General features: G+C 61.5%; 9 protein-coding genes and 1 pseudogene across 10 annotated transcripts in view; 3 read left to right on the top strand and 7 right to left on the bottom strand.

Moving 5' to 3' along the window:
- Positions 1 to 23: 23 nt before the first annotated feature.
- On the bottom strand, positions 24 to 2,192 carry RHTO_01123 (Armadillo-type fold domain containing protein; the record flags this gene model as incomplete). Its single annotated transcript, XM_016414807.1, has 7 exons — positions 24 to 151; positions 213 to 465; positions 525 to 782; positions 846 to 956; positions 1,010 to 1,131; positions 1,185 to 1,382; positions 1,448 to 2,192. 7 exons carry the CDS (start codon positions 2,190 to 2,192, stop codon positions 24 to 26), a joined length of 1,815 nt encoding a protein of 604 aa, XP_016273028.1.
- Positions 2,193 to 2,670: 478 nt separating this feature from the next.
- Positions 2,671 to 6,119, top strand: RHTO_01124 (uncharacterized protein; the record flags this gene model as incomplete). The annotated part of the gene is made up of 11 exons (XM_016414808.1): positions 2,671 to 2,893; positions 2,966 to 3,288; positions 3,342 to 3,463; positions 3,548 to 3,729; positions 3,792 to 4,091; positions 4,146 to 4,495; positions 4,564 to 4,686; positions 4,757 to 5,012; positions 5,076 to 5,773; positions 5,856 to 5,920; positions 5,996 to 6,119. 11 exons carry the CDS (start codon positions 2,671 to 2,673, stop codon positions 6,117 to 6,119), a joined length of 2,766 nt encoding a protein of 921 aa, XP_016273029.1.
- A 254-nt stretch (positions 6,120 to 6,373) lies between these two features.
- RHTO_01125 (hypothetical protein) lies at positions 6,374 to 6,996 on the bottom strand (annotated as a pseudogene; the record flags this gene model as incomplete). The annotated part of the gene is made up of 2 exons: positions 6,374 to 6,589; positions 6,679 to 6,996.
- Positions 6,997 to 7,762: 766 nt separating this feature from the next.
- RHTO_01126 (uncharacterized protein) lies at positions 7,763 to 10,238 on the bottom strand (the record flags this gene model as incomplete). The annotated part of the gene is made up of 5 exons (XM_016414809.1): positions 7,763 to 9,517; positions 9,574 to 9,761; positions 9,805 to 9,922; positions 10,002 to 10,152; positions 10,210 to 10,238. The coding sequence occupies 5 exons, from the start codon at positions 10,236 to 10,238 to the stop codon at positions 7,763 to 7,765; spliced, it is 2,241 nt and encodes a 746-aa protein (XP_016273030.1).
- A 437-nt stretch (positions 10,239 to 10,675) lies between these two features.
- Positions 10,676 to 11,428, bottom strand: RHTO_01127 (oxoglutarate/iron-dependent oxygenase; the record flags this gene model as incomplete). Its single annotated transcript, XM_016414810.1, has 1 exon — positions 10,676 to 11,428. One exon carries the CDS (start codon positions 11,426 to 11,428, stop codon positions 10,676 to 10,678), a length of 753 nt encoding a protein of 250 aa, XP_016273031.1.
- A 66-nt stretch (positions 11,429 to 11,494) lies between these two features.
- On the top strand, positions 11,495 to 13,481 carry RHTO_01128 (Cell division protein Cdc14; the record flags this gene model as incomplete). The annotated part of the gene is made up of 5 exons (XM_016414811.1): positions 11,495 to 11,684; positions 11,740 to 11,802; positions 11,856 to 11,968; positions 12,022 to 12,320; positions 12,374 to 13,481. The coding sequence occupies 5 exons, from the start codon at positions 11,495 to 11,497 to the stop codon at positions 13,479 to 13,481; spliced, it is 1,773 nt and encodes a 590-aa protein (XP_016273032.1).
- Positions 13,482 to 13,607: 126 nt separating this feature from the next.
- On the bottom strand, positions 13,608 to 14,969 carry RHTO_01129 (uncharacterized protein; the record flags this gene model as incomplete). Its single annotated transcript, XM_016414812.1, has 4 exons — positions 13,608 to 14,475; positions 14,533 to 14,691; positions 14,748 to 14,769; positions 14,837 to 14,969. The coding sequence occupies 4 exons, from the start codon at positions 14,967 to 14,969 to the stop codon at positions 13,608 to 13,610; spliced, it is 1,182 nt and encodes a 393-aa protein (XP_016273033.1).
- A 383-nt stretch (positions 14,970 to 15,352) lies between these two features.
- On the bottom strand, positions 15,353 to 16,751 carry RHTO_01130 (CCR4-NOT transcription complex subunit 7/8; the record flags this gene model as incomplete). The annotated part of the gene is made up of 7 exons (XM_016414813.1): positions 15,353 to 15,544; positions 15,602 to 15,715; positions 15,782 to 15,844; positions 15,906 to 16,020; positions 16,103 to 16,264; positions 16,381 to 16,574; positions 16,656 to 16,751. 7 exons carry the CDS (start codon positions 16,749 to 16,751, stop codon positions 15,353 to 15,355), a joined length of 936 nt encoding a protein of 311 aa, XP_016273034.1.
- A 631-nt stretch (positions 16,752 to 17,382) lies between these two features.
- Positions 17,383 to 18,950, bottom strand: RHTO_01131 (DnaJ family protein; the record flags this gene model as incomplete). Its single annotated transcript, XM_016414814.1, has 6 exons — positions 17,383 to 17,682; positions 17,742 to 17,814; positions 17,882 to 18,035; positions 18,106 to 18,176; positions 18,246 to 18,838; positions 18,903 to 18,950. 6 exons carry the CDS (start codon positions 18,948 to 18,950, stop codon positions 17,383 to 17,385), a joined length of 1,239 nt encoding a protein of 412 aa, XP_016273035.1.
- A 652-nt stretch (positions 18,951 to 19,602) lies between these two features.
- RHTO_01132 (chromosome transmission fidelity protein) overlaps positions 19,603 to 21,739 on the top strand; it is a gene marked incomplete at both ends in the record, with an annotated part of 3,987 nt that continues 1,850 nt past the window's right edge. Inside the window, 9 exons of the mRNA XM_016414815.1 lie at positions 19,603 to 19,975; positions 20,036 to 20,274; positions 20,357 to 20,478; positions 20,594 to 20,720; positions 20,848 to 21,018; positions 21,080 to 21,112; positions 21,181 to 21,474; positions 21,548 to 21,608; positions 21,666 to 21,729. Of these exons, the coding sequence (XP_016273036.1) occupies positions 19,603 to 19,975; positions 20,036 to 20,274; positions 20,357 to 20,478; positions 20,594 to 20,720; positions 20,848 to 21,018; positions 21,080 to 21,112; positions 21,181 to 21,474; positions 21,548 to 21,608; positions 21,666 to 21,729 (1,484 nt within the window). The remainder of the gene's footprint in view (positions 19,976 to 20,035; positions 20,275 to 20,356; positions 20,479 to 20,593; positions 20,721 to 20,847; positions 21,019 to 21,079; positions 21,113 to 21,180; positions 21,475 to 21,547; positions 21,609 to 21,665; positions 21,730 to 21,739) is intronic.

Raw genomic sequence — 21,739 nt, forward strand, 5'->3', positions numbered from 1 at the left:
CTCTGTTCCCATGCATTGCTACCCTACGCCCAGGCTCTGAGACGCTTCTCCGCGAGCGAGGTCGTCTGGACGCGAGGGAGGAGGTAGCGAGTGCGCTCGACAAGCTGCTGATAGTTTGGTCCGTTTCGATGCGAGCCGGCGACGAGGAAGGCTGTGAACGACGGAAGGTCAATGCGCGTTGCGATGAAAGGCGAGATGACCGATCCGCGTACCACGAACGACCCACACATCGTTCTCGTCCTCCAACATCACCCGCAGCTTCTCCCGCCTATCCTCCGTCGTCTCAAGCACTTCTTCGATCATCATCTCCACGTCGTCTGCGCTGCAGCAAAGGATATGGGCCTCGAGCGCGTGCTTGCGGGGGCTGGAAGTGCAGGCGTAGGTTCGGATGCGACCATCAAAGAACTTCGTGACGACGTGAAGCTGCTCGACCGTCGATGTTTGGATGACGTGCTTGACGAGGTGCTGTCGATGGCGCTAGATCAATGCTGGTTCTGTGCACGAATGCTGCGATGAACACGCACCAAAGCTGGGCCGTTGTCCTTCCAAGTCTCGCTCGCAGAGAGGATTGACGTCGCCAATGCACGGACAGTGTCGGTGCGCCCGCCGTTCTCCGTTCCCTCATCCTTGTCGAGCTCGAGCAAGCGGTCGAAACTGGCGTTGAGCAGTTCGGCAAAGTCCTCGTGCTTCAGGACGTCGGACATCGCTGAACCCTTGAAGAAATTCGCAATGCGCTCAAAGACGTCAAACAGCTCTTGACGCTCGGCGCGGTGGATGGCGAGCTGTAGATCGCATCACGACGTCAGACCGCATCTTCTCCTCCTCATCCGCCTTGCGAGACTCACCCGGAGCAGCTTGTTTGCCTCGAACGACTCAGCAAGCGTGTCCAACTCCTCGAACAGCTCGCGGCGAAGGGAAGCGGCAATCTTCGATGACAGGTTCCGGCTCCTCAGCAGCTGCGAACGATCGTGTCAGATGGGTCGTGAGAGAGGGAAGCGACACGACGCACATGGCGCACAGAGCGTTCTCCCCTCTCGCTTTTGAGCAGGTCGACGCAGTGCCCGCCAAGCGCGAGGGCAAGAGACTCGTCTATCTTCTTGCTGTTCTTGTCGAAAAGGTCGAGGAGGAGGACTGCGAGGATAAGCGTAAGTCGTCGTCAAAATCGACGCTCAAGCACTACGCACAGAAGCCGGGCCCGTGAGTAGCAAGTTCCAAGGCTTTCGGCGCAACGACTTGAGCGATTCCTTCGGCGTCGGTGGTCGAAGCGGACTTGATGAAGCTCGACATCTCCTCGTAATCGATCTCGTTGTTCAAGATGCTGTCGATGTAGGCCGAGTCGAATGTCTGGACGGAGCGGGCGCCGGTAGGCATCGAGGGTCCCGCTGTGAAGCCGGAAAGATCGGCTCTTAAGGTTTCAGCTCCTCGATCCCGGGGAAGCGAGACTCACCAGAACCGCCTGGAGCTCCCTGCCACGTTCCCTGTCCTCCGCGACCGCCCGCCTGAAGCCATCCGCCTCCTTGACCCGACCTGCCGATGCCGAGAGGAACTTGGTTCGCTCCGTGCTGATTGTTCTGGAAGGGCGGTGGTGCAAACGTCGAGAAGTACGGCTGAGTACCACCGAACGAAGCGAGTGGAGCGGGAGTGTAGCCGTATGGCGTGGGTTGCGGCTGCGGTGGTCCGGGGCAAGGGAACTGAGCGAAAGGCGGTTGAGGCTGGCCGAAAGGAGTGACGGACGGCGCGGTAGTCGAAGGGCGCGCGCGAGACGCCTGATGCGGCAGTGTGACCGTGGAGGAGGACGAGGGACCCGCATCGTGCCAGGCCGGAGGAGGAGGCGGCGGCGGCGGAGGAGGACCGCCTGGCGCCTTCTTCTTGATCTTGAGCTTGCGGAGCGACTTCTCGCCCGTCTGAATCTCCTCTTTCCTCGCATCTCCCGAACTCCCATCGATTTCCTGCCCCGCCGAGTGCACCGCGATGCCTTCATCCGTCTCCTTGCAGCTCTCCTCGAGGATCGCCCCCAGCCTCCTCCACGACCCCTCCTTCGGCGCCTCGTCGAGTAAGGGTGCAAGAGCGGATGTCGCGGGTTGCTCGGCAGCAAGGCGCTCGGGTACCCGATGCTTCTCGAGACGCTCAGGCGTGACGAGCTTGTCCAGCTTCAATCCGCCCAGGACGTGGCCGCCGGAGATTGACGACATGCTGCGTTCGTCGTAAGAAAGGCTAGCAAAAGGTTAAGAAGCGGGTCAAGCGATTTTGAGCGAGTGAGCGTGAGAGGAAGAGGACAACGAGGAAGGTCAAGGCATGGGTCCACCTCAACGTCCAGCGGGGACGCCAGCAGACGTGGGAGAGTGTAGACGAGAGCCTCTGAAGCTTCGCACAAAGCAGGGTCGCCCACCGTGGTTGTGGTCGAACCCTTGACCCCCTCCTCCTCCTCCTTGCAAAGAACCGTGCAGCTCGTTTCCCTCGGGCAGTCTGATCCGTCGCCGCTTGACCCACAGACTCAGGCTAGCTCACTCTCCAGCCCATCCGACTTGTCCGACAGCTCGCTGCGTCCCTCCCCTCCGAGCCGCCTTCATCTCCTGTAGACCCCACTCGCATCGCCGCAGTCTCTCACGCCGCGCCAACCCCTCAGATCTCCTCCGAACAGCCAAGAAACACCTCTGGCCCACGCATCGCATGTCGCGGCCACCCACGAACAACCGCTCGCGCGATGGCAGCCCTGTGCCGACCTCGCAGGGAGACATGACGACTTCGGTGACAGTGCGCGGCGAGGGCGAGGGCGCAAGGAAGGTTGGGCAGACTGAAGAGGAGAGCCGGGATTTGGGAGCAACGGGACAGGAAGGGGTAGCGGTGCATGTCGGGGCGGTCGAGACGTTGAGCGACGAGAAGGGTCCCAAGGGTGAGTCTTTCGCTTCACATCTCCTGCTGTCCTTGCTCCATAATGATGTTTCGCTTGACCTGTACACAACAGCGGACAAGTCGTCGACGTCCCCCGCTTGGGAGAAGAAGCTCCGCCTCTTCCTCATCTCGCTCCCTCTCAAAATCCGCAAAACCATCCTCGACGCGTACAACGACATCGATGCCCGACGCCTCGACGACACCGACAAGTTGCGCGCTCTGAAGGGCGTCACGCTCGCTGCGGAGGCGTGTCAGGAGGCTAGGATGGCCGAGAAGCAGGGCGACTGGGCGGCCTCAATCGGGGCGGTGGGCGACGAGGGTTTCACGGGTCGCGTTAAGGCCTTCGTCGAATCTCATCGTGCTGAGTTCACGCGCCGTGCACCTCGCTTCCCTCCCGTACGTCGCGTCGTTGTTCCTTCACCATCCCGAGCTAACAAATACTCACGCAGGCCGGCAAGTCCACCGTCCTGTACCAGCAAACCGGACACCCCTTGTCGCTTGCTGCGGCTTTGCGCCACGAGTGCTCGACTGCAGTCGGCGGCATCTGGTACTTTCGCTCTCCCCTGTGCAGGTGCGCTTCTTTTTCGCTTTCGTGAGTACGGGGAGTGAGCTGACGGGCTTCGCTGCTTTCCTACCGCCAATCTTCTCCCCTCAGCGTGTCTTGGCAGGCCGGCACCTTTTCGTCGACCCTTCCTTTCGTCCGCGAAACCGACATCATCGTCTCGACGGCGCTACACCAGTTTGAGAACGCCGGCCTGCGCCATCTCCTCGGCTGGCAGAAACAGGTCCGAGATGCGGGAGGCGAGTTGACGATTGCTGGGCAGGGAGAGCTGGATCGTGAGGCCGGCTTCCGCTTGTTTGCGACGAGACGTTGTGCTCACGCACTGTGCATCCCGCAGGTGGCTCAACCGTCCACGACAAGCTGAAAGTCATCGTTCGCAAGACCGGCATCTTGACCATCATCATCACGACCGGCAACATGGGCGCGCATGGGGAGGGCGTCGAGGCGCAATTCTGCACCGACTGGGCCGCCGCTGCGGCTGCACCCAAGTCTGACGAGACTCTCGTCAAGATCGAGTTCGACCTGCACGACCCGGCGACGCAGGGGTATCAATTCCTCGATGCGCTGATGAGGAAGGATGTGAACTTGAGGGCGAAGGGCCTCATCGTCCTCATGGTTCCGACGCTCAACAAGATCCGTGCGTCGCCTCTTTTCGCGCAGTTGTGCTATCTCGCTTACGCGAGCTCTGCAGTTACGACGCCGCCGCCCGTCGACGAGACTTTCGACCGAATCCGGTTCGAGAACCAGCAGCGCAAGAGGCTCAAACTGTCGCTCCTGCCGATCGAGGAGGATCCGCGTGTCAAGGTCGTCACTCAGCAGTACCAGCTCGACAAGCAACTCGTCGCGATGGTTTGCCGCGCCTCGACCTCTCCCGCCATCGAAGCCGCCTCTCGCGCGCCCGTTGACGTCGTCCTCGAGAAGCGCCTCATCCTGACGATCGAGGAGATCGAGGCGGTACGGCGTGCGAACGAAGCGCACAACCGCCTCGTCCACAACCTCTTCCCGCCGCAAAAAGAGTCGCAGGACATTGCGACTGAGAAGGTGCGCCCACACGCCTCGGATTAACCTAACCGTCTCCCTCGCTGATTGACCCGATCTCGATTCTGCAGGAGCACATCCTCGCGCTTCTCAACGTCGAGCAGGATATGGAAGCCGCACTCGCAGCGGACGAGGTCGTCAAGTCCGGCGGCACCAACAAGATGGTCGGCGAGTTGCTCAAGCTCGACCTCGACGTGCGTTTATTCCACACTCCTGTACTAGCTCCTGTGCGCGATCTTGGCCTGACGAATTGCCGTTCCGCAGGCCAACCCGCCTACCGACTCGTACCTCGCCCACCACCCCGCAATTCCCGGCTTCCAGGCAGGCAAGAGCTCGTCGACCACCGCATCGCCGGCCGACGCAGCCGGATCACTCTACGATGACTTGCTCGCTCGTCGCTCGGCCGGGTTGAAGCGTGCGAGTGAAGCGGATGGGACTGCCACGATCGCTCAAGGTGGACTGCGTGCTCGTTATCCACAAGCGTCGTATGATCGAGGCGCGGCCAAGCGGGTTAAGCTCAGTGCGCCGACTCCTTCGAGAACGGCACCAGCGCTGTGAACTGACCGCGACTCGTCTTCCACAGCTGAGGATCGACAAAACGCCCTCTACCAGCCTGTCATCGTCACCCAGATCGACTACAATACCGCCAGTCCCGCTGCGACTGTCCCTCTCCCTTCCGACGACTTGACTGTGAACGCCCCGAGTACCGAATACCGTCGCTGCGCTCTGCGCTTCCTCGGCGATATCTCGGTCCTGCCCAATGCAGCAGGCTTGTCGACGTCGCGGTTGTCGTTGTCATCATCATCGTCGTCGACGGTCGGGCTGTCCCGCCAGCTTGTCAAGGTATCCAGCGAATGGGTCGACTCTGTCCTCTACGTTCGGATGGAGCTGTCTGCCGAGACAGGCGATCCGGCTTCGCCAGCATCCGACGACGATTCCGCTTCATTGGCGGGCGACAACAAGGACTCCACGGTCATCTCGATTCTCGCCGATCCTTCGCTTCCCTTTCCCTTCGTCACGATGCCCGAGATCAAGCGCCTCTTCCAGGCCTTCATCAGACGCGCATACGAGATGGGAGAGTTGCAGGTCTTGGTGGAGCTGTTGAACGAAAAACAGTTCAGGGGCGTCGAGTTCGACTCGACTTCAGCGCTCGGAACCGCCATCTCCTCTCTGCCCGAGCCTTCGCCCTTGCGCGGCGTCAAAAAGGCCTTTGGGGCTACTATCCGCGTTCTCGACTGGCACCTTCTGGCGCGTGCGCTCACCAAGCTAGTCGGCATCTGCGTGCGTCTCTTTCCGCTCCTTTGTTCTGCACGGTTCGTAAGGTCCCAGTTGGGCTGACGCCTACCTACCTCGCGGTTGATAGGCCCTCAAGACGGACGACTGCGAGTACCTCCATTTCGCTTCGTCGCCGTACCGCAAGAAGCGCAAGTGCGTCTCTCCTCTCTCTTCCATATCGTCTTGCGGGTCTGGCTGACACCTTCATTGCTGTCTGCAATGGTGTAGGACCAAGAAGACTGCGGCCGCAACTGGATCTGCGACGGGAGATGCCAAGGAAGGCGCAGGCGCAGCGCAAGACTCTGACAAGGCGGGAGATTCGGACGGCAGCGCGGCAGGGCTCGATGAGTGAAGCTTGCTTCAATCAGCTTGTTGCTGCTGTACATGTGTAATCACTCGGTACGATCCCAGGATATGCCCACATCGAGCGAAAGCAAGCGCAAGCGAGAGGGAAGGAATGGTCGATTGCAACACTCCTTATTGCAAGAACTCTACGAGCACTTACGAGTTGGTAGATCGTCATCTCGTTGGAGCCTAAAGCGCTGCGAGACGCACCTCCTACTTCTTCAGCCCGAGCATCCACAGCGTCGCCTGCGTGCTCCCCGCCTACTGGTTCACATCGCCGCACCAGCCCAACCATCCCTCACCGACCTTGCCCATCGCGACCGCTACCTCAAGGTTCGTGACCTTGGCCTGCATGAGCATCATCGAGAGACTCTCGACCTGAGACTCGGGCGTCGTGTGGTAGACCATGTCGGGTGCCGGCACGTTCTTCAAGAGGACCGCTTTTGTTGAGTACGACGCCGGGAGGGCTGCACGCGCCTGCGAGTCGCCGGGCAGAGAGGCGTAGAGAGGGTGGCCGACGTTGAGGAATGTGTCGTGCGGTGGTAGCCGTGGGATTTCCACGACACGCCGAGGTCTGCGAGCATGCCGTCGATCATGTTGAAAGGGAGGTAGTTCGCCAGCGGTCCGCCGAGGATGACGCGTCCTCCGCCCTCGGCGTACTTGCGCAAGGCAGCTCGAAGCGCTGCCGCCTTTTCCTCGCGCACCTTGCGGTCCTCCTCTTTCATCCGCTTCGTCTCCTCATCCTCCTCGGGTGGCTCCTCGTCCTCCGAGTCAAAGTAGTCGTCATCGTCAGGCGACGCGATCAGGCCGGACGAGGTACAGAGGACGGCGCTGGGAAGAAGAGGATGGGCGAGAACGGTGAAGAGGTCGGGAACCTTTGTCACGAGTGTGTAGGTGCGGGAGTAGGGAATGGTGATCGAGTCGAGGAAAGGCTTGCACCAGGGCGCGCCGTCGGTCGTCTCGCGTGCGAGGTCGAAGTGAACGATGTAAGGGTCGCCCGTCTTCTTCGCCCGGCACGCCGCCTTGTGCCAAGGCCAGTCACGCTTCTGGTGCTCTGCGGAGCAGTAGCTGTGGGCAGGAAGGTTAGCTACGGACTGAAAGGAGAGAGAGCGAGACTCACAAGGCGGCTTTGCATCCAGCACATTGCAGGAGCTTTTGTCCGGCAGCAAGGCTCGACTCGTCGGTCTTGCACTGCGCACAGACGGTGGAGGAAGCTGTCGAGCGGCGTGTCACGTCAGTTGAGCCTGTCGAGCGTTGTTGAGCGAGCGAATAAGCGATGAGAATCACCCATGTTCGAACGACGGCGAGCAGCGTGGGGCGAAGCAAGGCTACTGAGGGCTTGCAGAGCCGTGTAGTAAGCGCTGGGCAGCGTCACGTAACCGGAAAGCGAGACGAAAGCGCAAGAAAGAGTGCAGGAGACAAAGGACGGAGGCTTTGACGCCGGCACCCTCAACTTTTGTTCAAGCCCCAGTCGGTCCAGCACAGCAAAAGACTGCCGAAGTGGCCAGAGACTGCTGCCGACGCGCACGAAGGGGCTTGCGACGGAAGCGGTCGTTGCAAGCGGGTCCTTCCCTCAAAGGCCGATACTGGCGCATTGTCCCGTACATGCAATCACTTGCAATCTCATACGCCGTGGGATACTCACACCCGTCACTTCCTGGCCACCCTCTGCCGCGAGACGATCGCGACTCCGTCGACCTCCTGCTCCTCCTCAGCGGCCGCCGATCCAGCGCGACCCAGCAGAACCCGCCGCGCCCTCCTTGGCGGCTGCGAGCCGGTCGAAGTTGTCGTGGCAGAGCTCGTCGTACGTCGAGCACCCTTGTTTCGCGCCGGCAGGACTAGCTCGTCTGCTTCGTCTTCGTCGGCGGGAGTCGAAGAAGCGGCGGCGCGTGTGCGGGTGGCGGTCGACTGAGCGAGGCGAGAGGGAGGTCGACTGGACGTTGAGGTGGCGAGGGTAGTCGAGGAGGAGGCGCTGCGCGTTGCTGTCGAACGGTTCGTATTCGCAGCGCTGGAAGCGCCGACACGGGCAGTCGTTCGGCCTCGCGAGTTCGTCGTCGTTGAGCGGGTCGAGGGGGCCGGCTGAACGACCTCTTCCGTGTAAACCTCATCGTCCTCTTCCGTCACCCGCCGCCTCGTGCTCTGCCTCAACCTGCTGCTACCCATTCCGCCAGCCTTGCCTCTTCCCAACACGCTAGCCACATCCTTCTTCTTCGCCTTTTTGCCAAGACCGAGTCCGACCTCATCCTCGTCGTCGTCAAAGAGATCCTTCGAAAGCTGCGCGATGGCCCCGAGGGCGCGTTGGCGAGGCGTCGCAACCGCATCCCCAGCTACTCGACCCTTGCCCTTCGCCTTCGCAGGCTCACCAGTCTCGCCAGCTTCCGTATCCTGGACCCGCGCAACCTTCTTCTTCGGCGTAACCGGATTAGCCGTGTCCGCCTCGCTCACACGCGCAGCAGACGACTCCCTCGCTCGCTTCTTCCCCTTCGCGCTGCTCGTGGACGTCGAGACGACTGTGCTCGTCCGCGCGCTACGACGTCTCGGTGTCGCCTGATCCGACCCGGGTTTGTCGGCGGAAGGAAGGCAAATGGCGGGACTGTCGGGCAGCGGTACTTGGGCGGGTGAGCGGAAGCTGAAAGCGCCTGGAGGAGCGGGAGTCGGAGGAGGGAGGGTCGAGACCGAGGCGAACGGGGCGGGCGGAGTCGGAGGTGAGTCGCCCGCCATGCCGTCGCCGACGTCCAGGTCGAGGTCGAGAGCCGTAGCGGGTGGCGGAGGTGATGAGCGACGAGACGTACGCGCCCGCTTCGTGGGCGGAGACGCTCGACTCGGCTCGACCTCGTCGTCCTCACGCAGCCTCGCCTTGCCCTTCTTCTGCGCGCTTGTCCGGGCGGTGGGCACGCTCGACGGCTGAGACGCAGGCTGTGAAGGGACCGACGCCGAGACGTTCGGCTGTTCAAGCGGCGTCGAGACAGATGCGAGCGATGGGTAGAGCGAGCCTCTCGGAAGTGCAGCCGACTCCGTCTTCGTGGATGGGACTCGTCGGGCCGGCTGAGGAACGGGGAGGCGAGATGTGCTGGCGACGGGAGGTGGCCGGTGGAGCGGCCTGGTGGGAACGGGCTCGGCAGTCGGAGGGATGATGGGGACATGGCGGAATGGAGCGGAAGAGGCGACAGGTGGAGGGAGTTGCGTCGTAGGCTGCCGCTCAGTGGTATGGGCTACTGGACGTTGAGGAGCGGTCGCCGGGCGGGTAGGGCGGAACGGCACTGGGTTCAACCTCACCTGCACCGGCTGCGAGAACCGCGCGCTGATGGCGTCCGAGTCGCCTTGTGACTTCTCGATCGAGTCAGCGAGCGACTGTGCGAGTTTAGGTTGGTGCGGCTGTCGCAAGCCTCGCAGGATGGCCGGGACCTGAAGGAGAAAGGCGGATCAGCGAGAGACTGGACGAAGGAAGGCAAGCTGCTCACATCTGGAGACTCCTTCTTCCGACGCCAGTGCTGCGCAATCTTCCTCGGGACGAAGAGGAGCAGGAAGAAGGCAAGATCGACGATCTCGCCCAGAACGAAGCCGACGAAGTCGAGGGGTCGTTCGTACGGCCGGATGAGCGGGCTGATGACCTTGTCGAACAGCTGTTGTGAGCCCTGCTTGTCGAGTCCTTGTCAGCGGTACACTTTCGACTCGGGAATGACTGCAGGAACGTGCGGGTCCGCGCCAGACGAGGATGAGGAGGAGAGCGAAGACCTTGAAGGTCCCGTACAGCGGGAGGACCCAGCCGAGCGTGCGGTCCGCCAACCTTTCCAGCAAGCAGAAGCACACCTGCGGAGGACGAGCCCGTCAGTCGTTCTCCTGCGCACCTTTCACCTCGACCTGGCCCCACTTGACCAGGCGAACTCACCCAGACCAGAACGTTCGTCAGCTCCTCCTTAATCTGCTTCCTGGGCGCCCTGTCAGACCTCCTGCTCCCGTCTTTTGTCCGCGACCTCGTCTGTCCGCTAGGTCGTGCTGGAGCGAGCGCCTTGAACGATGAGCGAATGTTGAAGGAGAGGCTGTGGAAGAGAGGGTGAGCGTTGGGCGCTGACTGTGCGGTAGATGTCATAACATACATCAAGAGCTTGAGCAGCCATGCCAGCATGACCTTTCGGAGCGAGCCGAGCTAAGTGACAAGCAAGAGCAGGGCGAACTCGCGGAAGCGTCCACTTGAAGAGGCCTCACATCCGCTGTGCGGCTCGATTGCAGTTCCCATGGCACAAATTATACGATACAGAGTTTATGCCGGAGCGACGTCACGCAGCGGTGCCGAGCGGCGGTTTCGAAAGGCTGGGGCACGCCTGAACCGCCTGGAAGCGGTTGCTTGGAATGCCGCTTGGTTTATGACGGCTGTGCAGTCGCGTCGTATACTCGCTGCGTCGTTGCTTCTGGCCGAGGGTTTGAACGGGTGCGTATCCCGAAGTCGGAGCGAGAGCGGGTCGAGCAGGCCCATCGAGTCGATTTGCCATTGTTGCGGTTATGGCTCGAGGTGCGCGCTGGACGCGTCCGCCTAGATGTCGGATCGACTGGTGGGCGTGCGCCTCAGCCACCGCGACCTTGCTCTTCTGGGCCGATCTGCTCAGCGCCTTCGAGCATCCTCCGCAACGTCACGCTCATCCTGACCCCTCGCCTGACGCGCATGGGGCGCCCCGACTCGTCCTCGACGAGATCCTCCTCGCGAGCGGGTATGCCGTGCAACCATTCCCAGCGGGCTGGACCGGAGAGAACGTAAATGTCGCCTGGTCGAAGTCGGACGGCGTAAGATGGAGGAGGAAGGTTGCTCTCGCTGGACTGCGAGGACGAGGGCGACGGTCGAAACTCCATGACGGTCGAGCTGACGAGTGAGATGCCGACGATGCCGTCGTCGTAACGAGTCGGCAGGTCGACGTGAGGGGAAATACCTTGTCCTGGCGCGTAGAGGTTCAGGATGGCTTGTCGAGGACGAGAGCTGCCAAACACGTGCCGCTTGACGTCGTCGGAGAGAGGAGCGAGGATGGTAGGGAGGAGTTGGAGGACCGGATTGAGGAAGGAGGGCAATGAGGAGGTCCCCGCACGCTCGAAAAGCATCACTTGGTCCGTCCCGCCCGTCCAGACGTCTCGAGATAGTGCCATGGTCAACTCCTCCTGCACGTCGACCGGAATGGCACCGCGGAAGAGGTAGAAACCCGGGATGGGCGGTCCAACTGATGAGGCGACGAGGGAGGAGGCTGAGGGAGCGGGAGAAGGCGTGGCGGGCTCCGCGTCGTCGACTGAGCCGTCTGAGTCCGACTCTGACCCGAACAAGCTGTCTGTCATCGTGAGGGATCGCTGAAGTGGGCGGGAGAAGATGAACCAACACTTCGCCTCTTCCGCGACGATGCGATGGGCGCCCGCTCGCTCAAGGCCACGCTGGCGACTGTGACTGATACGTTGGTGTCTCTGAGATCTACACGCGACCAACATGCGGCCGCCCTCGCTCAGCTGGAGACTCTTGTCGCCTCGCTCGTCCTCGACCCGCAACATCCCCTCCTCTCCGCCTTCCTCCGCTTCCAGGACTCGTTTGACCGCAATGGTATGCTAAGATAGATTCCTCTGACAACTCGCCGGGCTGAATGTCTCACTTGCAGTCACCGTGACACTGCTGGAGTGGCTTGGGCGCGAGTTGGCTGGAGGGCAGGACTTCGGCGGCGGTGCGTTCTCATTCCGACTCGTCAGACAGTCGAGCTGATATTGAGCCCTGCAGCTCACTACTCGGAGGGATGGACGAACATCGTGCGGTGCCTCAAGCTCGTCCAGGGTCTTCTGCTCCTCCACCGACCCAGCCAACGCCTCTTTGCCCGCAAGAGCAGTCTAGAGGTGCGCCAGGCCATCTATGACGCTATCACAGAAGCTGACGACGGATGCAACAGTACCTTCTTGCGGTACTCGATATATCACGACCACATCCCCCAAACTCGCCTCTCCTCTCTTCGCCCAAGCCTGCACCTTCTCCTGTTCTCTTCCCGCCATCTCCTTTCAGTTCACCAAATCTCGCATCCGCCACTGCACCGTCAGTCCTACCGACGACACAGCTCGCTCTTGCAGCCCTCGACACCTTGCTCTGCGCTCTGGTTGACCGACCGAAGAACATGCGCAAGTTCGAGGAGAACGGGGGTCTGTCGGCTATTGTCAAGGTGCTCAAGGATAAGAACGTGCCGCAGGCTGTTCGGTAAGGCCACACGAGCTGGGTTCGTATGTTCCGGCTGACCGTTTCGCCCACAGCATCAAGGTCGTCGAGCTGCTGTACTACTACCTCCTTCCCGAAGCCAACAACCCTCTCTCGCCTGGACCTCCCTCGCCAGACTCCTCGTTCTCCTCCCTCGCTCGCTCGACTCTCTCAACCCTGTCATCGCAAGTCCTCGTAGACGCGACCAACCTTCCTACCCTATTTGCCTCAGCAGCCGATTTCGTTCCCCAGACGCCTGTCAAGCCGAAGGCCCGGTCGTCGATGCGATCAGAAGCGCCCCCGCCCTTCTCGCCGTCCGGCCGGTCCTCCTACTCCGCCTCGTCTCGCGACTCATCCCCGACGCGCACTCCACGCCGCACAACGCACTCTCGCTCGCAGAGTATGGCTTCGCTCTCCACCCTGACGGCGACGCCGACTCGAGCAGCACATCCTCCTGCACCGGGTCACAAGCCTCGACGCTCTCTCGCCGCTTCTTCCTCCTCTTCACGCCTCGACCAGTACTCTCGACCGCCCCGATCCCCGCGACTCTCTACAACAGCGGAGGACGAAGAGTGTTCTACTCCTCGATCAAGCCGGGCAGCCCGACTGTCGGATCCGCCGTCCTTATCCAGCAACTCCTCCACAGCGCCATCCCCTCGGCGATCGATTCATCAGCGCGCGCAGTCAACCACATCACTCTCCTCCTATCTCCCTCGCTCATCTTCGTCACGAAAACTCGCATCTCCCGACCTGGAGCCAACTCCTCGACCACCTCGCATCCGCTTGTCGAAGGACAGCAACGATGCCGATGCGGAAGACATGCACCCACCTCGCCGCCCTCGTCCCGTCTCGTTCATCGCGCCTCCGACTCTTGCACCTGCGCCCGAGAGAGAAACCCGCCATTCTCGGTCCCGCTCTACCGTCGATCTCGCCTCGTTCGCTGCAACGACTGGCACCTCCTCCTCTTCCGGCTCGACGTCATCTTCTTCCTCTCGCTCGACGGCTCCGACATCTGTCGCTTCATCAGGTCCTTCTCCCGCACTTGACGCCCGACCTCGCCACGTCCGAACGGAGCAGGAGAAGAAGGAGCTTCTGCGGAAGGTTATGCCGAACGTCGAGGCGCTCGAGGATAGGTTCCGGGCGATGGGTCTCGGCTTGAGCTAATGAAGAGCGCGTGGTACAGTGCAGAGTCGCTCGTTGTTGTACCTATCTCGTTCTGTTCGCAAAGAAGTTCGCGTTTCGACAGTGTTAGATGGCTACAAGAAGAGTTCGTGAGACGTGAGGAGGAATCTATGCTGCAGTGGAACAGGCAGTGCTAGTACGCGAACGAATCGAACGAACGGAAGGAGGAGGAGAGGCGGGAAGAACGGGAGCCGAGTCGGAGAAGTAGCGCCAGAGGCAAGAATCGGGAGGAGGCGAGATCTGGCGCGGGTGGACGAGACTCGTGATAGATACAGTCTTGACGGGCGTGATGGGCGAGGCGACAGGAGTTGGGAGAGTGTGGTTGTACAGGGCGAGAGGCGGGGTGAGGGGCGACTTGGAGACGAACGGTGTCCAGACGTGCGGAGGGGTCGGGCTGTTAGGCTGAGAATGTACCGTAGGATAGGCTGACTGAGGCGTCGGAGAAAGGAGGCAAGAGACGGAGGATGCGGGCGTTGACAGTTTCGGGAACGTACGAGTCGGCTCGCGCGCGACAGGTTGCAACGACTTGTGCACGTCGACGATCTCGAGGGTGGCAAGGGCGGATGCAAGCTCCTCCGCAGCGCCGTCGAGCTGAAGGACCGGCTGGCGCCAGGTCAAGCCCGACGATAGCGGGTTCGCCGGCCAGAACGAGCTCGCGACCTCGAAGAGGTCTTGCGCGAAGGCGATCTTATGGTTGACACTTGGCTCGAGCTGAGGCGTCAGAGCAGGAGAAAGGGGTGGGAGAGGACGGAGAGGAGGGAGACGAGGGGAAAGCGGTTTGACTGGTCGCCGACGAATGCCATCGTCTGCATCGCGCGAGGGCGGCGCCTGGTCGACATCTTGCGGCGGACCGATCTTCGCGAGCACGAGGTCGAGGTCGTCGAGCTCGTAAGGCGAATTCACGCCGGTCTTGCGGAGGAGGAGAATTTCGAGCTTCGCGAGACGCTCGTCCAGCTCGCTCAGGATGCCGTACGCTCTGCGCGTACACTGAGTCAATTTTCGACTCAGTAAAGACTGCGAAGCGAGAGCGCACCGCTTGCGTCCTTGCCAGTCGACCTCGAGGACGCCGTACGTGCAGCTGCGGCCAGACGCGATGCAGGCGTCGCAAGGAAGCTTGTGCTGGTCCTCCTCAGCGCCGTCGTCGCTCTCGTTGCCGTCCTCCACTGGGACGCTCGAGATGATGCACCGATGCCTGCGCAACGAAGAAGGGCATCAGTCGGCGTCTTCCGTTCGAACGGAACGGCTCACCTCGTCTGCTTGCAATGGTCGCCTGCGCCGCACAAACGTCGTCAGCAATCACGTTATCGCCACGAACGTGGGGGCGCGACCCAACTCACAAGGTTGGCGCCGCTTTGGCCTCTCCTTCTTGTTGCTGCTTCGCGCCTTGTTCCTCGTTCCTCGAGGCTGGTAAGGCGCCTCGTCGTCTTCCTCGCGCTTGATGCGACGGGTCTTCCTCCTCGTAGCGGGCATGGCGAGAGAAGAGCGAGAGGCGGTGCGAGGGCGAGTCTCGTGGGGACTGCAGAGGAGTTCGAAGCTGTCAGCGACGAGAGGTGAGGAGGAGAGGAAGTGGACGCACGCCCTGCTGATCCCCGCTAGCAAGCGCTGCTAGCTCACGCGCCGACGAAGGGGAATCGCAGCCATGAGGAGAAGGAGAAAGAGAGAGAAGCGCGCGCGAGAGTCCGGAGAAGCGGGCACAAGGACCGAAGGGGTCCGCGGACCCTGACGGTGGGTCCACGAGAACGAGAGCATGAGAGAAAGAAAGGGCTCTTGCAAGAAGCGAGAGCGCGAGAGGGTATAGCTACAACAACCGAACGTCCTTGGTATCATCGCGGCGAGGCGAGCGAGTGCCGAGATCAGGTCGCGGCTGGTCGTTGCTTCGGTGAAGGCGACATGATGGCGATGGCGGACGAGGCTGCTGCAGCTAAGGGTGCGGCGGAAGGTGTGGGTGTGCCGACGTTGATCGGGTAGTGCACCGCGCCGTTGTATTCTCGAGGGTAGGCGGGGTTGGCGGGGGTGGAAGACGAGTTGAGGCCGTACAGAACGCCCTGCGAAATCGAGCGGTCAGCTTGTGAGCGTGACATGCGCTGCGTGCGAGCGCGCACCATGAACTTGGGCTCGATCTTGTTCTCGAAGAACTTGTCGCGCATCTTGAAGAACGTCGCGGCGGTGAGCAAGCTGTCCGATCCGGCCTGATGTTGCGGCCCTATCCGCGAGACCTGCACGAAATACCTAGGTAGATTAGCGAGCTGCTCAGAGAAGAAACGAGAGAAAAAGCTACGCACGCCAAGATCGTCCGCGACCTCCTGCAGCCCTCCCTTCAGCGTCTTGCAGCTCTTCATCAGGTACTGTGCCCAGCGATGCGTCAGCTGAGGGGCTCGCGACAGGAGCGGAATGCGGGATACGCACCTTAATATCCCAGATGCAGGGGAACCAGATCCGCAACAGCTCAAAGAATTCGGTCTCGGTCGGTGGCAGAGGCGCGCACGAGACGATTTTCAGCAGGTATCCGAAGTCGTAGCCGCTGCACGCACCGACAACGCGGATCAGCGATGCTCGCATCGGAGAAGAAAGCTAGGCCGGATCTGTTCGAAGGCTGGACGCACCTGTGGAACGACACCCACTGCACCTCGTCAAGCAGCACCAGTCCCGACGAGATCAACAGCTCGCCGAACTCTTCCACCGAGATCCCGTACTCCTCATGACGCTTGAAATTGATGCCGGACTTGGTGAGGAGCTCGATCGACTCGGGCGCGTACATGTCGTCGCTGCGGACAGGAAGATCTTTAGTGTCCGCTGTCTCGTGAGATGGAACGAGGCCGGAGCTGCCCAATTGTGACAAGGCCAACTAGCCGTCCTCGATCCTCGAAAGCAGCGGACTCACTTTATGCTGAACTGGAAGTTGAACTGCCATGTGCACACTCCCGGTGCCAATTCGCCGTTCTCGTCGCAGAGGGTGATGCCGAGCTGGATGATGCGCAAGAGGTCGACGTTGCACCGGAGGGTCTGGTAGTGGTAGTCGCTTGAACCGCGGAAGGAGCCGATAGGGCGGGCGACGACGCCGGGGAACTCCGTGTCCTGTGCAGCAAACATCGGCGCGATCAGCGTCTGCAGCGCTGGCGGCGCGGCCTGCTGTTGAACCGGGCGAGGGAGACGCACCATGGCCACGAACGGGTACTTCTCGATCGCTGCCCGGATGTACGACATCTCTTCCTCCAGGTTGTTCGCCCACACCTCCTTGATCCGTTCCGCCATGCTAGTCCGAGCGAGTTGAGGGGGCGAGGAGGGGGAGAGGCGGGGGTCGAGGTGGGAGAGACGGGAGACGCGGGTTCTGCGGGAGGTGGCGAGCACGTCAGCATCGTTGTGCTCATTTGCGACCCTGGAGTCTCAGCCCGCCCCTTCAGAGGCGCATGAGATGCGGTTTTGGCGACAAGGCGATGAGAGACGATGCGCGGCCGGCACACGACTGCGCGGCTTGGCGGTCGCGCTCGGGTGCCTATGGACTCACAAAGAATGCTTGAGCGCTGTCCAAAGATTGCCAGGCGAGGGTGAGGTGTGGGAGGCGGAGCGCGACGAGCGTGTGGCCGCGAGGAGGCGAAGTCGAAAAGCAGTTCTCAGAAAAGCGCTCGGGAGGGCTGGAAGTGCTGTAGAGTGTATCGATACTACGTACGAAGATTCTTGCAGCCAGCGCAACCCAACAGCGCGAGGTGCGAATGCAGCTCCTCGTCGCTCGCGCGTCGCTGTCCACGACGAAGCGGACGACGTCCGGCAAGCCAGGCGTCCACTTATTGACAAGAGAGCGACAATGCAATGCGAATGAATAACGAGCGACAATAGTACTCTAGCGCCAACAGGACCCTCTATCCCCTCCTCCTCCTCCCTAATGTCACTGCCTCCCCGCCTGGCCCACCTGCGCGGGTTCCGGATCCGGGCCCTTACTCAACACCTCCACCAACACCCTCTTGAACGCCTTCCACATCGTATCCTTCTTGTCCGCCGCCTTCTCGCCACCCATCTCCTCCGCCGTCATGCTCTGCACCGTGCCGGTGTCGGTGTAGATCACGCCTGACGAGGGGGAGGACATGCCCGAGTCGATGCGCCGTTGGAGTTCGGCGGCGATGGAGGGAGCGCAGGACGTGATGGCTGCGTCGAGCTCGTGGCGGAGCGAGAGGAGGGTGCGGCGGACCTGCGAGGGCGCGAGACATTAGCTCGAGCTCACGACGAATGTACGAGGAAGTGACGCACGTTGTATGGCGCAATGATGTTGTACTTCCGCGTCAGGTCGTTGAGCGACTTGATCGACACCTCATGGTAAGCCCTGTACGACCTCAACTACCGCGTCAGCTTCTACTCCTCCGTCCCAAGCTCGAGAGATGCAGACGCACCTCTCCCTCTCCTCCCACTCGCGATCTTTCCACCCCTCCCTGATCTCCCTCACAACAGCCTGCGTCAACCCTTCAGACGACCGGATCCTCACAGCTCGACGAGTCCAGCTCGCGCGTAGCTCGGATCGGAAGTTCGCTAAGGCTGTTTCGAGTTCTGCGTCGCAGAGAATGGGAGTAAGCGGGTGTAAGGGGAGAAAGGAGATGGGAGAGGGAAGCGGACGGACCTTTTTGCATCTCGACCCAGGGTGGAGCGGCTTCTTGCTCCTTCAGGATGCGGTTCATCAAGAACTCGGTCCTGATGCGTCGAACCGTCCCATCAGCCTGGAGCTCGCTCGCGGAAGGAAGCGAAAGTGGCGCGACGCACCTGGTGATGAACGGATTCGACTCTGCCTCGTCCTTCGGCATCGGTTTCCCGCGTCCCTTGACGTTATCAAACACCCCATCCCTCCTCGCCTGCTTGATCTTCTCCTCAATGAACCCCTCCCAAACCCTCATCTCTCCCGAATGTCCCACCCCTCCACTCTCATCCACATGCACAGGGACCGCGATACCCCTCCCGCTGAATGAGCCGTTCTGCGCGCCAGAAGGCCGCACTCCACCACGGTAGTCAAGCGAGCGCTCGTACGCGGATGCGAGGCGCTGTTTGCGCGCTGCGGTCGGGCGGGAGGAGAGGAGTGCGGCGTCTTTTCGGGCGGCGGCGAGGGCAGCTTTTTTCGCTGAGAGACCGGCACCGATGAGTGCGGCTGAGGTGGAAAAGGAGGAGGGAGGGGGCCGGTAGCCCGGGAGAGGGTTGTAGTGGTTCGGCGCTTTGAACTCGACTTCCCATGGCATCAGCGTGCGTGTGGGGATCGCTTCGGGGTCGACGTCGGATGTGGTCGAGGAGGAGGCGGGGGCTGGAGACGACTCGAAGGCTTGGGAGGGGAGGGGAGCAGGTTTGGGAATCGGTTTCTGGTAGCCCTGCATGCGTTCATGACTGTCAGATACGTTTCTCAAGCGTCTATAGACAGCACTCGCTACGCACCTTGACTCTCAGCGGCTTGTACTGGTCCTCCAAGATACGCTTCAACATCCGCTCCCTGGTCTCCTCGCCCGTCCACGCCTCCGGATCCGGCACGACCGGTTCCCTCTTCCTCGCTCGTCCATCCCCTTCATTCTCTCGTTGCTCCTCCGCCTCGGCTTGCGCGGCTATGAACGCTGCGGCGGAAGTTGAAGGGCGAGGGGAAGAGCGAGAGGTGGCGGTGGCTGAGAAGGCGCGGGTAGCGGGTGCGGGGAAGGGGCGGGCGACGAGTGTGCGAGTATGCTGCATTCGGGACGCTTCGAGGCGGGCAGAAGAGGCTGTCGATGGGGAGAGAATCGCCACCGGGACTCGTTTGAGGGACGGGTCGAGAAGTGCGAGAGGAGAGCTCGCTAGGGTTGCTGGCTCGGGTCTGCAAGGTCAATGAGCTGTCGTCGTCTCCTTCACCGTCCCAGACAGAGCGCGAGTCGAGAGAAGCGAGCAGGCGAGGAAGCGAGAGCGAGCCGAAGAAGGTGGAGGCGGCGTATTGAGACTGAATACAAACCAGTTGTATTGCTTAAATGTAATGATACAAGATTACAAACTCGGTTGTAATGCTTTTTGTATTCAGCCTCACTCACGACGCGCGTCGCGTTGCCCTCGCGTCCTCGACTTCGCCAAACTCGCATTTCTCGCTTCCCACCCGCTCAGAGGCTGAGTTGCACGCATGGCAGCACTCGCAGAACTCAACAGACCACCGCCCTTCACCCGCCCAAACCCCAAAGTCGCACACGCTGGACTCGACGACGGAGAGGAGGACTGGGCTGCGCTCGAGGCGGCGGCGCAGGCAGAGATGATGGACGACGAGGGAGAGGACGTCGATATGGATGTGCTGAGGGAGATCGAAGCGCAGGAGAGGGAGCAGCAGCAGCGAAAGGGACGCGACGAGGAGGACAACCGGAGAGCAGAGGCGAGTATGGGTAAAGGCGCGACGGGGAGGATGCTGCTCGAGGAGGACGACGACTTTGGAGCGTTTGCGGACGAGCCAGAGCGCGACGAGCGACCGAGTACGGAGGCGTCGTCGTTCACGACCGCAAAAGGTGCGTCTTCCTCCTCCTTGTCTCGCTTACACTCACACGGATGCGACATTCGCTCCACAGACACAGCTTCTACCTCCTACGCATCTACCTTGAAAGCCGCCCTCTCCCGCTCGCACAACCACGACTACCTCTCAGCCTACGGATCCGTCTCGAACCTCAACATGTCCGTCCTCCCGCCCGGCTACATCGAGGCGGCACCTATCCAAGCGACGAGGCTCGACGGATCGAAGGTCGTGTTGAAGAGGCGGAAGAGGCTGGAGGGATGGAAGGGCGTTGGAGCGGGTGCGACGTCGAACAAGGTGCGTCCCCTAGCCTTGACTCGTCAGCCTCACTCGTCGCGGCCGAGATGTGCTGACGTGAAGACCTGATTCGCGCGCGCAGAAGGAGGAGCTCGCCGCCCTCGAACAACTCGCCTCCAGCATGCTCGAGAAACCTTACCACCAGCTCCTGCGCGAGATCGAACACGACGCCACGATGGCGAAGAAGCAGCGCGAAGCCGATGCGTAGGTCGATGTCCTGCTTTCGGTGCTTCGTTCGCTTGCTATAGAGCGAGACGATGGAGCTCGTCGCTGTCGGGGCGATCGACCTTCGCAAACTGACCCTCCTCGATTCCCACAGTACCAACGCCGCCCTCCTCGCTTCCTCGCCATCGAAGACTTCCCGCGCCGCCGCTACGCCTGTCGAGACCGCTCTCTGGACCGACCGGTACAGGCCGAAACGGTTTGTCGACTTGCTGGGAGACGAGGTGCGTTTCGGGTCTCACGCTTCATTCATGCGCGACCGTATTGTCATCATAGCGTAGACGAGACGTGTCGCTGCTCATGTGGGAGATCGATACGCTGACACCCATTCTCCTCCTACCCGACCCACAGCGCGTCCACCGCACCGCCCTCCTCTGGCTCAAAGAATGGGACGCCTGCGTCTCCAAAGGCACCTCGAAGGCGACTGCTGCGGCCGAGCTGAAGCGCGAGAGGAGCAAGAAGAGGGCGAGGGAGGGGACTTTCGGTGCGGGAGGAGCGGAGGGAGGAGGGTTTGAGGAGGCGGTACGTTCGCTGAGATTGTTATGAGGAAGGTGAGGCATGCTGACGGAATGAGCTTGAGCAGGCTCCTGACCCGTACGGACGGCCGCAAGAAAAGGTGCGTACTCTCCTCTCCGCCTCTTTCTCCACTTCTCAAGCTGAGCTCTCTCTCGCTCCCCCTCGCAGATCCTTCTCCTCTCCGGCCCGCCAGGACTCGGCAAAACCACCCTCGCGCACGTCCTAGCCCGACAAGCAGGCTACCAAGTCCTCGAAATCAACGCTTCGGACGACCGGACCTCGCGCATCGTCGATGAGCGGATCCGGAATGCGGTCGATTCGCAGGCGTTGACGAGTGGGTGGAAGCCGGGACGAGGGGGAGCGGGCGGGAAGGGGAAGGAGAGGGAGAGGGAGGAGGGAGCGGTGAGGCCTACGTGTGTCGTGGTGGATGAGATTGATGGCGCGGGAGGCGGAGGAGATACGGTGAGTCTACGCATGCGGATCTGTCTCGGTGGACTTGAACGAGCGGCTGATCGAGGTGCTTGCGTCTGCGCAGAGCTTCGTCAAGACGCTCGTTAAGCTCGTCACGGAGGGCTCGTTGCTGAAGAAGCCGTCGAGTACGTTCTCATGATTTGTCAGTTCGCTGACATTCTGCTGACGCGCTTCTCGAGCAGGAAAGGGCAAGGGGAAGCAGCAACGACCGCTTCTCCGACCGATAATTTGCATCTGCAACGACCTGTGAGTCCCG

This window comes from Rhodotorula toruloides (genome assembly GCF_000320785.1).
Source record: "Rhodotorula toruloides NP11 unplaced genomic scaffold Scaffold12, whole genome shotgun sequence".
Taxonomy (NCBI): Eukaryota; Fungi; Basidiomycota; class Microbotryomycetes; order Sporidiobolales; family Sporidiobolaceae; genus Rhodotorula; species Rhodotorula toruloides.